At 43.9% G+C, this 17,130-nt stretch overlaps 1 protein-coding gene across 1 annotated transcript; it reads right to left on the reverse strand.

Annotated features, from left to right (window-relative positions):
- Positions 1 to 1,146: 1,146 nt before the first annotated feature.
- nmur1a (neuromedin U receptor 1a) lies at positions 1,147 to 16,653 on the reverse strand. Its single transcript, XM_034179981.1, has 3 exons — positions 16,542 to 16,653; positions 4,655 to 5,596; positions 1,147 to 1,615 (listed from the first exon to the last, which is right to left on the reverse strand). Exons 2-3 carry the CDS (start codon positions 5,568 to 5,570, stop codon positions 1,230 to 1,232), a joined length of 1,302 nt encoding a protein of 433 aa, XP_034035872.1. The 5' UTR covers positions 5,571 to 5,596; positions 16,542 to 16,653; the 3' UTR covers positions 1,147 to 1,229.
- Positions 16,654 to 17,130: the final 477 nt, after the last annotated feature.

Consider the following 17,130-nt stretch of genomic DNA (forward strand, 5'->3'; position numbering starts at 1 on the left):
TCACGAGTTAGGGGACAATGGACCATGAGATTGGCGCAGCAGGGAAGGTATTGCATTTGCTCTACCGTACTGTTGTGACGAAAAGGGAGCTGAGCCAAAAGGCGAAGCTCTTGATCCACTGGTCAATCTTCATTCCTACTCTCACCTATAGTCATGAGGGTTGGGTCTTGACCGAAAGAACTAGATCGCGGGTACAAGCGCCAAAATGGGTTTCCTCAGGAGGGTGGCTGGTGTTTCCCTTAGAGATAGGTGAGAAGCTCGGTCATCTGTGAGGAGCTCAGAGTACAGCCGCTCGCTATTCGCATTGAGGCTAGCTGAGGTGATTTGGGCATCTGGTAAAGATGCTCCCTGGGTGCCTCCCTAGGGATGTGTCCATATGGGAGGAGACCCCAGGGAAGACCCAGGACTAGGTGGAGAGATTATTTCTCCACAGTGGGCTGGGAACACCTCGGTATCTCCAGTCAGAGGTGGTTAATGTGGCCCAGGAAAGGGAAGTTTATGGTCCCTTGCTGGAGCTGTTGCCCCCACGACCTGATCCCGGATAAGTAACTGAAGATGTATGTATATCGTAAAGTACCACATCTACAATGAAGAATATATGCATATGAACATCTTGAATACAAAACACAAATGCAAACACTATTTTTTGTTTTCATCTGAACATAACATATTGTCATTGTACTGTACATCCTCACAGAATGGTGTAAATGATGAAAATTTATAATTTAGAATATGATTTCACATAACTACTGTACATTGTGTGGTTTATCCATCACTTCACATCAGACACAATAACACAGTCATGGTAAACATAATACAACACTTGAACATTTCCTGTCTTTTTTTTTTACATATTGTACATACACTATCATATACATATACATACACGGTCGTCTCGAAACATTTTAAGTACTCACCATACAAATATTTCCCAGTACCCACACACTGTATATATCACTATATATATATATATATATTGTCTGGATGAGGTGCAGAAGAAACAGTCATCACGTCTGTATGTATTCTAAAGCTTTGAAATGCACCACCTGCACTTCAGCAGAATAATGTGCTTTTGTGGGCAATTCCCAGCTCAGGCTGTTTTGGGTAGTTAGAAGATGCACCTGTTGGAAATGGCTTTTAATATGTGCTGATAAATGTCTTGTCTCAGAACAACAAGCTTTCAAAACACCACCTAGTTCCTGGTTGTCATAGGCGCTGTACCTATTTTTCTAACACTGAAAACTACTCTCATTTTTCTTCCTCCTGTTTCCCTCTTCTGCCTGGGCTTCAACCACAGCACATCCATTATTGAGCAGCGTGTCGCTCAGAGTGCTGCGGACGGTTATCCGCGTCACACTGAGCGACTGCGTCCTGGGAGTGACATGGTGAGTCCGGTGGCACATGACCTCCTTAAACATTTCCCTAAAACGAGTGGACATAAGGTTGTATAGAACCGGGTTGACTGCCGAGCTGAGGTAGAAAAACACCCCAGAGATGATGTGGACATACTCGAAGATTTCCCGGTGGCTGTCAGTCCAGTCGCTGATGAAACTCCACATGAGACGGTCAGTGTGAAATGGGGCCCAGCAGATCCCAAAAACCACCACTAAAACAACTGGGGGAAAAAAAACAGAGAGGAAGAAAGACTTAAATAACAGAAAATTGATTGACCCTGCTGACTTGCAGTGTCTGCATTCACCTACAGTTTGTGTCGACCCTATGACCTGATGTGGGGAATACCTGCTGACCACAAAGCTGTATGTACATGTAGTTTAACATAATCAATTTTGTGAAATTGTATTTTTTTTTTTTCCAAGGGTCTACTGTAGTAGGTATCGATACTAGAAGTGAAGCTTTTGACAAAAAGCTAATCACAAACCACACTGGTCGCATTTGTCCTTTCTTTCCTTGCTTATTAGGCTTGCGGCCTAATCATGGGATCCCCAATACGTTGCTGCACCCCAGTTTACACACAAGTACCTCTGAGTGCTGTGTGGAGACAGAGTCTCTGAAGTCTCCTTAGTGAATTATGGTATTCATCAGGGATGTGTTCTGGCTCCCACACTGTTCACTGCTTGCATGGACTTGGTGCTGATACAGTTATGGATTTCTGCAACTCCGGTAACTTTGTATTTAGCCATCAGAGGTTTGTCTGTTTGTGGCGAAAGTGCTGAACTTGTCGAACTATTCAATCTTCTTAGAAGTGACATTCACGTCTGTGGCTCCACTACAGTTGAGATTGAGAGTTGCCTCGGAAAAGCTTGTGTATTCATGACGTCACTGGACAAAGGTGTTTGGTGATGCCGACACTTTTGTAGAAGAATGAAGGTCCAAATCTTTTGGGTCCTGGTGCCTCCTGTCTTATTTGGAATGCAATGTCAAAAGAACAGTTACTTAGTGGAGACACATGTAAGGTATACTATTTGCATTGTGGGAGAATGTCATCTTCTTTCGGCCATGTGGCATGCTTCTCTGGGCGCGGCCCAGCACACATTCACTTCAGTGATAAAGATGTCAGCAAATGGAAAAGGCCAAGGTGATGCCCAAGTGTCACCTGGCTGTGAAGGATAGATTACTTATTTTGGAGATGAACCAACTAGCTCTCTGAGAGGTTGTCATCCAGGGCATGATGCGATTCATGATTCCAGACGTGACCTTACCGACCAGTTGTCTGCCTTGGTGGCTGGAATCCAGTATCCAGGGTGGTTGTGTACTCTTGTGAATGGAGCAATAGGGGGCACCAACGCATATTCCAATACCTGACCTGACCTTTTAACCATATTCATGAAAAGTTTGTGGTCAGAGTTTTGTTTATAACAGGGTAGTTTCTACATTCACAGACAGACTTGTGGCAGTTTGAGGATGTGTGACATAAAGCCCACCATATTGTACTGTAAAAGAAAGAATTTTTAGAAAGCAGTTTTATACAATATGATGTCTTTGATATGCTTTCAGATTGCGAGCAAAACAATTTTTGCTCCAGTTTAACCCCAGGAGTATTGTATTTTTGCTATTATTCAACATCAACAGCTAGTAAAGGCTTTACTTGGAATATTTTCCTGTGGAATCGCTTGCATTTTCCTTAGCTCTTTACCCTTATTCTATTCTAAACACAGCAAAAGTGCATATCATGGCTCATGCTACAATGTTTCAGTTTATGGGAAGGCACCGTGCCTTTAGGTAATGCAAATATACACTCAACAAAAATATAAATGCAACACTTTTGGTTTTGCTCCCATTTTGTATGAGATGAACTCAAAGATCTAAAACTTTTTCCACATACACAATATCACCATTTCCCTCAAATATTGTTCACAAACCAGACTAAATCTGTGATAGTGAGCACTTCTCCTTTGCTGAGATAATCCATCCCACCTCACAGGTGTGCCATATCAAGATGCTGATTAGACACCATGATTAGTGCACAGGTGTGCCTTAGACTGCCCACAATAAAAGGCCACTCTGAAAGGTGCAGTTTTGTTTTACTGGGGGGGGGGATACCAGTCAGTATCTGGTGTGACCACCATTTGCCTCATGCAGTGCAACACATCTTCGCATAGATTTGATCAGGTTGTCAGTTGTGGCCTGTGGAATGTTGGTCCACTCCTCTTCAATGGCTGTGCGAAGTTGCTGTATATTGGCAGGAACTGGTACATGCTGTTGTATACGCCGGTCCAGAGCATCCCAAACATGCTCAATGGGTGACATGTCCGGTGAGTATGCCGGCCATGCAAGAACTGGGACATTTTCAGCTTCCAAGAATTGTGTACAGATCCTTGCAACATGGGGCCGTGCATTATCCTGCTGCAACATGAGGTGATGTTCTTGGATGTGGCACAACAATGGGCCTCAGGATCTCGTCACGGTATCTCTGTGCATTCAAAATGCCATCAATAAAATGCACCTGTGTTCTTCATCCATAACAGACGCCTGCCCATACCATAACCCCACCGCCACCATGGGCCACTCGATCCACAACATTGACATCAGAAAACCGCTCAACCACACGACGCCACACACGCTGTCTGCCATCTGCCCTGAACAGTGTGAACCAGGATTCATTCATGAAGAGAACACCTCTCCAACGTGCCAAACGCCAGCGAATGTGAGCATTTGCCCACTCAAGTCGGTTACGACGACGAACTGGAGTCAGGTCGAGACCCCGATGAGGACGATGAGCATGCAGATGAGCTTCCCTGAGACCGTTTCTGACAGTTTGTGCAGAAATTCTTTGGTTATGCAAACCGATTGTTTCAGCAGCTGTCCGAGTGGCTGGTCTCAGACGATCTTGGAGGTGAACATGCTGGATGTGGAGGTCCTGGGCTGGTGTGGTTACACGTGGTCTGCGGTTGTGAGGCTGGTTGGATGTACTGCCAAATTCTCTGAAACGCCGTTGGAGACGGCTTAAGGTAGAGAAATGAACATTCAATACACGAGCAATTATCTCAGCAAAGGAGAAGTGCTCACTATCACAGATTTAGACTGGTTTGTGAACAATATTTGAGGGAAATGGTGATATTGTGTATGTGGAAAAAGCTTTAGATCTTTGAGTTCATCTCATACAAAATGGGAGCAAAATCAAAAGTGTTGCGTTTATATTTTTGTTGAGTGTATTTAGAAAAGAGAAAATTGCAAATTTTTTGAGGATACTCACACAACATTTTAGTAACCTGCCGGCGTCTGATCTTTTGTTGCTGCATACGGATGTTGCAGAAGCTGTCTTGTCCAAAGCCAGATGTCGTCTCCAATGCTTGATTCACCTTTTCCCGTTTCAGTTGCAGTCCAATTAGCACATAGAGAATGGTGATGGTGAACATGGGCAAAATGAAAAATACCAAAGTGGTCAACTGAATGGTCAGGTTGTACATCCAGCGTGGTTTCACCAGTGTGCATATTGCTGAGGCGGGGAGGTCCTTACTTAAATTATCAGGGCTGGTGAGGTGATGAGGAAGGGTGGCAATGCCATGAAGAACTGTGTTTGGCACAGCGCACAGCACTGACAGGGCCCACACTGTTAAGATGACCCGCTTGGCATGAGTGCGTGTAACAACATACTTTGCTTGTAGGGGGTGCACCACAGCTATATAGCGCTCCACGCTTAGCGCCGTCACATTGAGGATGGAAGCCAAGCAGACCATCTCAAATAGGAAGGTTTTGAAGTAGCAGCCTCCCTCTCCAAGCAGAAATGGGTAGTTCTGCCACAGCTCATACAACTCTAGGGGCATACCGGGCAGCAGCACTAGCAGGTCCGACAGTGCCAGGCTGAACAAGTAGTAGTTTGTCGGCGTCCACATCACTTTGTTGCGGGCGATGACTGTGCATGTTAGCACATTCCCCACCACGCCTCCCATGAAGATTACCAAGTAGATGAGACAAACAGGGACAAACACTGGTGAGCGACGAGGCCCCAGGTATTTCTCTAGGTAGTCTTCTTCTGTCAGGCATGCATCATCAAGCTTGATGTGGCTGCCATTGTTCTCCAAAGTCAGATCTTCACACGTTTCTCCTGGAAGACAACTCCACTCAGTTTTTTGCACCATTCGGTCGAAGGAGCAGTTGTAACTGGACATCTTAATGAAGTATTCAATCTTGTGATCTGGAAACAAAATTAAACCGTGAATGGAAACCAATGCGACTTTTCAGAAAAGAATGAGAATTTTAACAGATGTACAAACATCTGTTATATTTCCATGCCAGTCATCTGTACGTACTATGTCAGAAAGAAGTGTGATATCAATTTTAAGCTTTATGATAGGAATGGGTGGTATAGATTTAAAAATGTATGGTGGGGTTTCAAGTTATTTTCTGTGACACCATTCATCACACTTGCTGAACTCCAAGGGCCATGCATGAAAACTTTCTGTCAGGTGGAGGTAGATGTTTCTAGTGTTGAAACCTCAAACTAGGCAGCTTAAAGAAAACAGCTGCGCACCTTTTAAAGGACCTGACATTAAAAAAAACAAAAATTGTAGTACTTGAAATGCTGTTGTGTGCACATGACATATGACGTATATGACATGATATCGGGGGAGGTGATGGTCTAGTGGTTAAGCGTTGGGCTTGAGACCAGACGATCCTTGGTTCAAATTCCAGCCTGACCGGAAAATCACTGAGGGCCCTTGGGCAAGGTCCTTAATCCTCTAGTTGCTCCCACTGTATAGTGAGCACCTTGTATGGCAGCACCCTGACATCAGGGTGAATGAGGCATTATTGTAAAGCACTTTGAGCATCTGATGCAGATGGAAAAGTGCTATATAAATGCAGTCCATTCACATATGATCTCTTGTCACTGTTTGATTTGGTTTGATTAATTCATGTACATAAATAAATGTATGGTTAAAATATTCATTCCTGGATGATGTACAGAGCTGCAGTAACTACAGAGGCATAAAGGTGATTAGCCACAGCATGAAGTTAAGGGAAAGAGTAGAAGAAGCTAGGCTTAGAAAACAGGTGAAGATCTATGAGCAACAATATGGTTTCATGGTGAGAAAGGGCACTACAGATGCAATGTTTGTTCTGAGAATACTAATGGAAAAGTATAGAGAAGGCCAGAAGGAGTTACATTGTGTGTTTGTGGATTGACAGGGTGCCAAAGGAAGAGTTGTGGTATTGTATGAGGATGTCTGGAGTGGCAGAGAAGTATGTGAGAGTAGTGCGGGATATGTACAAGGATAGTGTGACAGTAGTGAGATGCGCAGTAGGAAAGACAGATTAATTCAAGGTGGAGGTGAGACTAGACCAAGGATCAGCTCTGAGTCCTTTCTTGTTCGCAATGGTAATGGACAGGTTGACTAATGAGATCAGACAGGAGTCTCCATGTACTATGATGTTTGCAGATGAGATTATGATCTGTAATGAGAGTAAATGCACTGTTGAATGAGAATCAGTTGGAGGAAGTGTTGTTTTAATCATTCATATTACATGTAGGCACATACAAGTACGTAAAACTGACATTCATAATACTTTATATATATATATATATATATATATATATATATATATATATATATATATATATATATATTATGACTTTTCCCCTCCACATCTAGGAGGGCAGCGCCCGAGCGGTCAAAATTTAAAAATGCTCCAGTCGTGATGAAAACTATACCACATTATTTTTCTGATCATAACAATTCCCAAAAGGTATAGTTTGGACTATCTAGGACTGAATGTTCTGGAGTTATGGGGTAAAAATTGCAAAAATTGTGACAAAGATCAGTTTCAGTTTGTTCAGGGGTCAAAAGTTGAAGTAGCTCCCATTTTGTTAAAAAATATGCACAAAGAGCTGGAGTGCACAGGCTGACATGGAATGTGGGTTGAATTCTCACGGACCTTGGCAGACGAATGGACCAACGAACCTGGGAGCGAGTTTTCTAGGCAGTCCCCAGATAGGCAGGTGACACGTGGAAAGCCAGATCTTCTAGCCCGGGGTGTAGACCGGTTCTGTGGATCTCTTCTTGTCGGCTGCAACCTTATAGATGGCTGAAGCACGCTGGATGGCCCGACAGGCCCACTCCCAGGTTCATCAGCAGCGGAGGTTGAGGGACAAGGCTCAGGGCACACGTGAGTTTAAGTCTGTAGGGGGAAACAAAGAGGGTTGAAAATCATGTATGACATGAAATGGGAGTAGCCTTTAAGTCTGTAGGGGGAAACAAAGAGGGTTGAAAATCATGTATGACATGAAATGGGAGTAGCCAGTACAAGATGAAAGCAAGCAGTTATGTCCGAGTTCTATCCTTAACTGTGAAGCCCAAGTGGCCGGGTGCTGAAATGCGAGAATACATAGACCTTTCTCTAACTCCTGATTGATTCTTTCAGTTTGTCCATTAGCTTGCAGGTGGTAATCCGAGGTGAGGCTGGAGGAAACCCCTAGTTGACGGCAGAACTCCTTCTAAAACTGTGAAATGAACTGAGGTCCTCGGTCGGAAACAATGTCCTGAGGGAAACCATGTCATTTAAACACATTGAACAACAATGCTTCAGCAGTCTCTTTGGCAGTAGGCAGTTTAGGTAGGGGCATGAAATGTGCCATTTTAGACAATCTATCAACCACAGTAAGAGTTATAGTATTTCCCTTAGTGGGTGGTGGCCAGTCATAAAATCGATGCTAATATGCAACCATGATCGCGTGGGAAAGGTAACGGCAGAAGTTTGCTGGCCGGTGAGCAAGTGGACGACTTATGCATGGTGCAGGCTTGACAAGCTTTAACATAGTCAGTAATATCGGGTAGCATACGGGGCCACCAAAACCTCTCCCAGATGATCTTAATGCCTGGGTGACATGCAAACCGGCTGTCATGTCCCCAACGAATGACCTCCCAGTTTAACACGTCCAGTACAAATAAGTTCCCCTACGGACTCCCTGGAGGGATGGAAACATCACGGGTGGAAGACCTGACCTTTGTCTCAATAACTCTGGTAATGGTGGAAACAAATCATGATGCGGGATGAATGGTACTTGGTTCTGATGGAACATACGAGGGGTCCATTTGGCGGGAGAGCGCATCCGGTTTCCCTTTTTTAGAGCCTGGGCAATACGAAAGTACAAAATTAAAATGGCTGAAGAAAATGGCTCAGTGGCCCTGTCTGGCATTTAATCTTTAGCTGTGTGCAGATATTCCAAGTTTTTATGATTAGTCCACACTAAAAATGGCACTTGTGCCTCCTCAAGCCAATGGTGCCACTTCTGCAAGGCCACTTTCACCGCCAACAGTTCCTGGTCACCAATGTTATAGTTATGTTCAGCATCAGATAATTTCTTAGAGAGAAAGGCAGAGAGGTGTAATCTTTAATCAGCAGGATCAATTTGAGACAAGATTACTCCAACACCTATGTTGGAAGCATCAACTTCGACCACAAACTGTCAGGTGGGGTCAGGAAGGAGTCAGATGGGGGCCGCAGTAAGGTGTTTTTTTTAGGACCTGAAAAGCCTCGTCACACTCTGGCGAAATGCCCGGAGGGACAAGGTGACATCATGAAGAGGTGCGGCCACGGTATTGAAGTTACGGATGAATTTTCGATAGAAATAAATTAACTCAAAATGCAGCTCACACTGGGTGATGAAAGGCTTGACATCTCTAGACTCTCTGGAGAAATGCTCAGGTCGTGACAGATGATTACAGAAACCAGGCACAGCTGTAGACGCCGGTGGGGCTGCACTCAGTCCCGGAAGTGATTGACTGGATATGGCGGGTGACGAGTCAGTAGTGGCCTGATGAGACAGTATAGCAAGAAGTTGTTCCATCTGAAAACTCATGGATGACATGAATGTGTTTTGCCACTTGGTGAGGTCGCCAAATCAAGAGCTCAAATTGGTAAGATGGTCCTCTTGCTGTGCTAGCTGGTGGCTATGATGGCGTACCACCAACTGGAACGCATATGAATCCGCTGTGTCCATTGTTGGCCACATCGTTCAATCAGGTCTGGTGGACAAAGATGTCTGGACACAAATGCGGGACTCGACAACACAGCTCTGGTTTTTAAGATCGTTTACTGAATAAAATAGCGGGGTCCAGTAAACAGAGAGGCAGTCCAAAATCAACAAAAAATCAGAACCATCAGGCGTTAAGCGTGTTTGGATAAACAGGCAGGTGGTCAAAACACAATGCGCAAGCAGGACTAGAAAAGATGGAATACAGAGCTGGAAACAAAGGCACAAGGTGCTACAATCTGGCGGAGAACTAGTGCAACCAGTGAAGCTTAAATACACCCAGGTGATGAGCTGCAGATTAGAAACAGGTGTGTGAAATGCTCCAGAACAGGATGTGGCCCAGACAGTATGCACCGCCCACCACCAAGCACCAAGAGAGACAGACAAGAGAGATAGGGAAAGACAAAGCCCAACCAGGAAAAACCCAACAAGAGAAACCACACACAGAAAACCAAATAAAATTAAACTAAGCAGAACTATTGTTTTGTGACTACTGGAACTGCCCTTGCATGGTTGACGTCTTATTTGTCTGGTCATTCCCACTGTGTTTTTGTGCAGTGACACTACCTCTGATTTTAGGGGCATGAAGTTCAGGGTTCCGCAGGGATCTGTTCTGGGTCTGCTGCTGGTTTCCCTGTAGATAGCACCCCTTGGGAACATATTGCTGCGTTTTGGGGTTGCTTTTTATTGATATGCTGATGACACTCAGTTGTATATGCCGATAGCTGCTGGAAATCCTGACCACATAAAATCTCTAGAAGACTGCCTTGCAGCAGTGAGAAGTTGGATGTCTAGTAACTTTCTGCTTTTGAACTCTGATAAGACTGAAATGATGTTTCTTGGTCCAGCAAGAAATCGGCATCAATTTCATCAGCTGGCGCTTAGCCTGGGTTCATGTGGTATACATCATACTGACAAAGAGAGGAACCTTGAGGTACTTTTTGATCCTATGTTGTCCTTTGACCTCCACATTAGGGACATTACGAGGACTGCTTTCTTCCATCTAAGAAATACAGCAAAGATTTGTCCCATCCTGTCTATGGCTGATGCTGAGACTCTGATTCATGCTTTTATTACTTCCAGACGGGATTATTGTAATGCTTTATTTTCTGGTTTACCGTAGTCCAGCATCAGGGGTCTTCAACTGGTTCAAAATGCTGCTGGCAGACTTTTGACACGAAGCAGAAGGTTTGACCATATTACGCCAGTTCTGGCATCCCATCACTGGCTTCCAGTCTCTCTCAGATCTGATTTTAAAGTATTATTATTGACCTATAAAATTGTTCATGGACTGGCTCCCCCCTACTTGGCCGGCCTGGTTTAGTCGTACGTGCCGGCTCTGCGTTCACAGGGTGCAGGCCGATTGTGTGTCCCTAAGGTGAAGAAAAAGTCAGCGGGTTACAGAGCTTTCTCTTACCGCGCCCCAGCTCTGTGGAATGATCTGCCTGCACAGATCCGACAGTCGGAATCTGTGGAGACTTTTAAAGCCAGACTGAAGACACACTCATTTTCCCTTTTTTATCATTAGTATTTTACATGATTGTGTGTCTTGTTTTATTTCTTTTTTATTTTATTCCTTTTATTTATTTATGTTTTAAATTTTTTATTGTGTTTTGATCTTAATTCATTTTATGCTGCTTTTTAAATGTTTGTGAAGCGCCTTGAGGCGACTAGTCGTGATTTGGTGCTATATAAATTAACAAATTTGAATATGAATTTTGACCTAAACAGAACAAAACGTAATACAAAAAGTCCAGATCATGACACAAACAAACACATTCATACCGACACGCACACCTATGGACAATTTCAATCTTCTAAACCACCAAACCTGTTGTGTGGGCCGCTGAAGAGGAGGTACTGCTGGCCCACCACCACCAGATGGCGCCCTGCTTGGAGTGCGGGCTCCAAGCTGTCACTCATCACCATCACTACAAAGGCCGGACTGCAACTCCACCTCCTCGCCGAGAAATCAGCTACCGAACAAGGTAATTTTCTCTGCGGTGATTATTATTGTGACTTAACAGTGGTCTGTGTGCAGCCGTGTTCCTGCGAGGTCTATTTAAGGCTGGATTGGCGGACAGTGAGAGGACGACGGACTTCGTCTCTCACTCCATCCAGGAAGGAGACCAACAGGAGCTGCACGGGTGATATTGTATCTGGAGGTGGAGGTTCTCCCTCCCGGAGGAACTACTCAGGGAATGATTACTGGGTGTGTCTTCACACACCCACCATTAACTGTTTCTGTTTCTGCCAGCAGTACCTGGTCTGACAGCTGGAGATGGTGGCCACCTGGGACCCAGGACTTGGCGGCTCCGGTGTTCTTCAGATCTGTTGGCAGTGGAAGCCGTGTGGGATCCGGCTCTTCTCTGGACAGACGTCTTCTATCCTCGAGCCTGCCCATACGTCACCTTGTGTATGATTGACTGAACTCCTCAACTGCAATTATCTGTATTCCGTTGTGCAATTCACAACATTAAATTGTAACTTTTTGGCTCATCCATTGTCCGTTCATTACCACCCCCTGTTGTGGGTCCGTGTCACTACACCTTCCCAACAAAACCTGCGTGTCTTTGGATGTGCGAGGAAGCCAGAGCATCCGGAGGGAACCAACACAAACACGGAGAGAACATGCAAACTCCACACAGAAAGGCCACAGGTGGGAATCGATCCCATGACCTTCATGCTGTGAGGCAACAGTGGAACCTCTAAGCTACTATGCTGCCCATGGTGTTCAACCAGGTTTGTATTAAAAAAAAATTTATATATATATAAATTTTAGGTTATCTAAAACACTGTCAATGAACCATTATGTTACTCCAAATTATTTTAAATTTGAGTCATAATTCACTCATTACCTCCACCAAGGAGGTTATGTTTTCGGTCGCGTTTGTTTATTTGTCTGTCTGTCAGCAGGATAACTCAAAAAGTTTTGAACGGATTTTGTTGAAATTTTGTGGAGTGGTTGGAAATGACAAGAGGAACAAGTGATTAAATTTTAGTGGTGATCCGGATCACGATCCGGATCCCGATGCTAATGTGTTAGCATGTCTATGGCATTTTCAATGTTAGAAGTTAGCATTAAGCAGTTGCAGCTGTCATCACGTTCGGGTGCATTTGTTTTCAAATTGTAATATTTCGGTGGTGGCCAAGTGGTTAATGCGCTTGGTTTCAGTTCAGAAGGTTCCAGGTTCAAATTCCACCCCTGCCACATTTCTCCATGTAATGTGGAGTTGCGTCAGGAAGGGCATCCGGCGTAAAACTTGTGCCAATTCAACATGCAGATCCACCTTGGATTTGCTGTGGCGACCCCAAGTGCAAAAGAAGGGAGCAGCCGAAGGGACTTACTTACTATTTTTGTTTATACGAGGTCTCTTAGATAATAAACCAACCCTTTTATTTTTTTTTTAACTATATGGATTTGAATGACATGCGATTACACCAATCATGCTTGAACCCTCGTGCGCATGCGTGAGTTTTTTCACGCGTGTCGGTGACGTCATTTCCCTGTGGGCAGGCCTTGAGTGAGATGTGGTCCCGCCCTCTCGGCTGAATTCCTTTGTTTCACACGCTGCTCGAGACGGCGCGCGTTGCTTTATCAAAATTTTTTCTGGACCTGTGAGGAATATCCGAGTGGACACTATTCGAGAAATTAAGCTGGTTTTCTGTGAAAAGTTTAACGGCTGATGAGAGATTATGGGGTGTTTCTGTCGGTGTAAGGACTTCCCACGGAGCGGGACGTCCTGCAGCGCTTCCAGGCGCTGTCGTCGGCCTGTTTCGAGCTGAAACCATCCTAATTTAAGGCTTAATTCACCCAGGACATCGTGAGCGAACAGAGAAGATTCAGAAGAGGCTGGCATGAGGAATTTATGCGGACATTCCACTGTTTAAGGACATTTTTTTAATGAAAGACGTACGCGCAAATTCGCCAAGTCGTTTCCGTGACGACTCGGCAAATCTGTGTGCGCCGCGACAGGAAAAACACCTCCGTGTTGAAAACCATTTGTAGAATTCAGGCGGCTTTTAATGGCTTTCAACAAGTGAGTAACTGAGAAATTGTTTAACAGCTTGGGCATGTTCCAACTTGCCCGTTAAGATTTCCAACGGAGGTGTTTTTCCTGCCGCGACCCCCCGCGGTCGGGTCCAGCCCGACATGCGACTCTGCCCGCACGTTCTTTCATTACAAAATGACCGTTAACAATGGAATGTCCGAATAAACTCCTCATGCCGACTTCTTCTGAAAGTTCTCTGTTCTCTGATGACTTACTGCGTCAACAGAGCCTGAAATGTGGAAGTTTTCAACTTGAAACGGCGAGACGCTGCCGCCTCGAAGCGCAGATCGCCGTCAGGCGCCGTGGACCGTCCTTAAAGCGACACTACCAGACCAAAATCTCTCATCAGCCGTTAAAATTTTTACCGAAAACCAGCTGAATTTATTGAATGGTGTCCACTCAGTTGTGCCTTACAGTTTTGAAAAAATTTTTATCAAACAAAGCAACAGTCTCTGAGCCATTCCTAAACAATGAAAAAAATCGACGAGCGGGTGGACGACTCCTCACTCAGACTGCCCACAGGCGAATGACGTAACCGACAGGCGTGAAAAAACTCTTGCATGCCCACGAGGGTTCAAGCATGTCTGATGTAATCACACGTGATTCAAATCCATATGGTTTTTGAAAAAATAATAAGGTCGGATACTTTTCTAATAGACCTCGTATATTAATAATCTAATGATTACTATATACAATTTTAGAGAAAGAGACAAAAAGAAATAGATCACTGTGCCAAGGAGGGAATCTCTTTAGGGTCAGTGACCCTATGGCCTTGTTTAGAGAAGTGTTTCATAAATGTTAGAAAATTCATATGTTTGCAGTTTAGTTGAATAATAAATTGAATTTTGTCTCATTTGTTTTTGTCTATAACCACATGCAATATCAATATCAGTGCTCAGATGACAGTAGCTTTTGGGAAAGGTGCAAGTTGCAATAAACTGTGATGCCAAGCACTAAGGATACATGCTATCCAGTCACAGCAGATGAAACTTTTTTTTACTACTGAGCAAACATCATTGTTAGACTTTTTTAGGTTCAATGATTCCACGGCGTATAGATGTTATGGCGTCAGTGACCCCATGGCCTTGGCGGAGGATTGCACTCTCTGAGTGCTTCTAGTTTCATATTGCATCTATTACGGGACATGAACCAATGCAACATGTAAATGCTTTTATATATAATGCACCCCCTCAAAAAACCCCAGAACATTACCTTGAATATTCAGTCAAATGCCAATGTATGAACAGGAAGTGCTTTGTGACAGTAATCCAAATGTAGCAATAGATACGTTGAATTTTGATAACATTATTACCTCCACCAACAAAGGTGTGAAAGGTAATGTTTTCGCCCTGGAGCTCACAATTTGTCATACGTCATTATGACATTTTTACTGAAGATTTGCATTCTGGTCGGGATGAACTGATTCAATTTTCAAGGTCTAAGTCTGGAAAATCTTGGAAAATTTGTTGTGAAAGTGTAGTGACACGGACCCACAACAGGGGGCGCAAATGAACGGACAATAGAAGGAGTCAAATTTGAACACTTTACTGTTGTGAATGCTACAACCATACACAGCAGATTATAGAATGATACAAAGTCAATGGATAAAGGTGTTGTGTGGGCAGGCTCGACGATAGGAGACGTCCGTCTAAAGAAGAACCGGAACCACACGATTTCCTCCGCCACCGAACCCGAAGGATACCGGAGCCGCCAGGTCCCGAGTCCCCCAGGTGGCCACCGTCTCCGCGTGTCGGATCTGGTACTGCTGGCGAAGAGCAAAGACAGTCAAGTGTGGGTGTGTGTACACCCAGTAACAACAGTGGTGGGAATTCCACCTCCACCTCAAATCACACACTCGTGCAGCTCCTGTTTCAGCACTTATCTGGAAAGAGTGAGAGGCGAAGACGTCGGCACTCTCACAAACCACCAATCAGCGGACAAGGCTCCACAGGAAAGCGGCTGCAAAAAGAGTTCAGACTAAGATACAGTTTAGTTTATGGCTGAGAATATTACCTCCTTAGAAGAACGATATCTCGGCGACGTGGTGGAGGTGTCATCCTGCTTTTATCTGGGGTGAAGTGCAGATGATCGGTGACAGCTGTCATAGTTGATGAGTGACAGCTGTCACCTCGGCTGTTCCTGTGAGGCGGCAGCGCCCTCTCGTGCCTGAAGCCCGCACTTCAGGCAGGGCGCCCTCTGGTGGTGGGCCAGCAGTACCTCCTCTTCTGGCGGCCCACACAACAAAATTGGGAATATCCCTATCTTCAACATTGAACGAATTTCCAAAAATTCATACCTCTTTCAAAAAAGATCACATTTCTTTCATATTTGACATTGTTATGTAGGATGGTATCCTTTATCGAATGACAAAGTTTGACCAGGATCTGATCCAGATTACAGATCTTGTAGCCATTTAAATTTAATATTGAAAACCCCATTTAATGTATATTTTACATTATATCTTAACCAAATGTGCCCCAATCACTCTCATATTTGAAAGTGAGGTGCAGACTGGCACTCTCTATCACTTGACAAAGTTTGATCCAGATCTGATTTGGATTGTGGATTTTGTGGACATTTGAAGTGAATACTGAAAAGCCCATTTGGATACATTTTGCATTATTTCTCAATCAAAAGTGCCTCAGTCACTCTCATTTTCTGTTATGGATTTACCTACACCACAAAAATTGGATGAAGGTTCCAATTTTATGCCTGTTTGTCGATCTTTCAGTTATCAGTCGGAAACCAAGCGCCACAAAACAGTTGTCCATAACAGATATAACTTAGGTTCTGTGAAAATTAGTTGAAAATGAATTCAGAAGCCAAAAACGTTGAGAAATGTAACTTATGAAAAGCCACTTCTATCAGGACTTTGACCTTGAATTTTTTTTACAAGGTAAAAATTTGTGGAATTGGAAACTAGTGTTGGCAGAGGTTTGTGTCTATTTGTCTATTTGCCTCTATTTGTATTTCCAAAACAGATAATTTCATCACAAATTGTCATTTTACAAGCCACTCTTCCTATCTAGTTGCATAAACAGCATCAATACCCTTACCTGAAATCCGTTCTTGCTTTAATTTGCTGATGTAATTGAGAAGCTGGAGTCTGGTGCGCAGAGTGGAGAATGTGCTGCTCCTTCAGTTCACTCTCATGCTGTTGTGTTGCTCACTCCTCAAGCCCTCAATACATTCTCTCTCTCTCTCTCTCTCTTTCTCTCACGCACTCTCTCTCTCACTCACACACACACACAAGCCATATATCCCCTAAAATCGGTCCGCTCTATCTTCACTGCACGTGCCCCATTTGGGACCACAGCAGCACGTCGGAGTCTGACTCTCTACACCCAAAGCAATCAAAGGGAATAATGTGACAATTAACCATTAGATGACAAAGTAAATCCTCTTAAATCATTCTAAAATCATTTTAAGCAGAAACAAGGTGATAACTGGCGAGTCGTTACTAGGGATGGGTATTGATAAGATTTTATCAATATCGATGCCATTATCGATTCTGCTTATCGATCCGATTCCTTGTCGATTCCCTTATCAATACCTTTTGAATTTTGTACTAAAAGTAGGCTTTACAGGTTTTCTATGTATTTCATTGAGTCTTAAAGTAAATAAATATGAAATTAGTCACTGTAT

The sequence above is a fragment of the Thalassophryne amazonica genome, chromosome 10 (assembly GCF_902500255.1).
Source record: "Thalassophryne amazonica chromosome 10, fThaAma1.1, whole genome shotgun sequence".
Classification (NCBI taxonomy): Eukaryota; Metazoa; Chordata; class Actinopteri; order Batrachoidiformes; family Batrachoididae; genus Thalassophryne; species Thalassophryne amazonica.

Excerpts from the sequence above, each read along its gene's own strand:
- nmur1a (XM_034179981.1), bottom strand. The coding sequence starts at position 5,570 with ATGTCCAGTTACAACTGCTCCTTCGACCGAATGGTGCAAAAAACTGAG. Across the intron at positions 1,616-4,654 it reads GCAGGTTACTAAAATGTTGT|TTGTTTTAGTGGTGGTTTTT; the intron begins GTGAGTATCCTC and ends TTTTTCCCCCAG.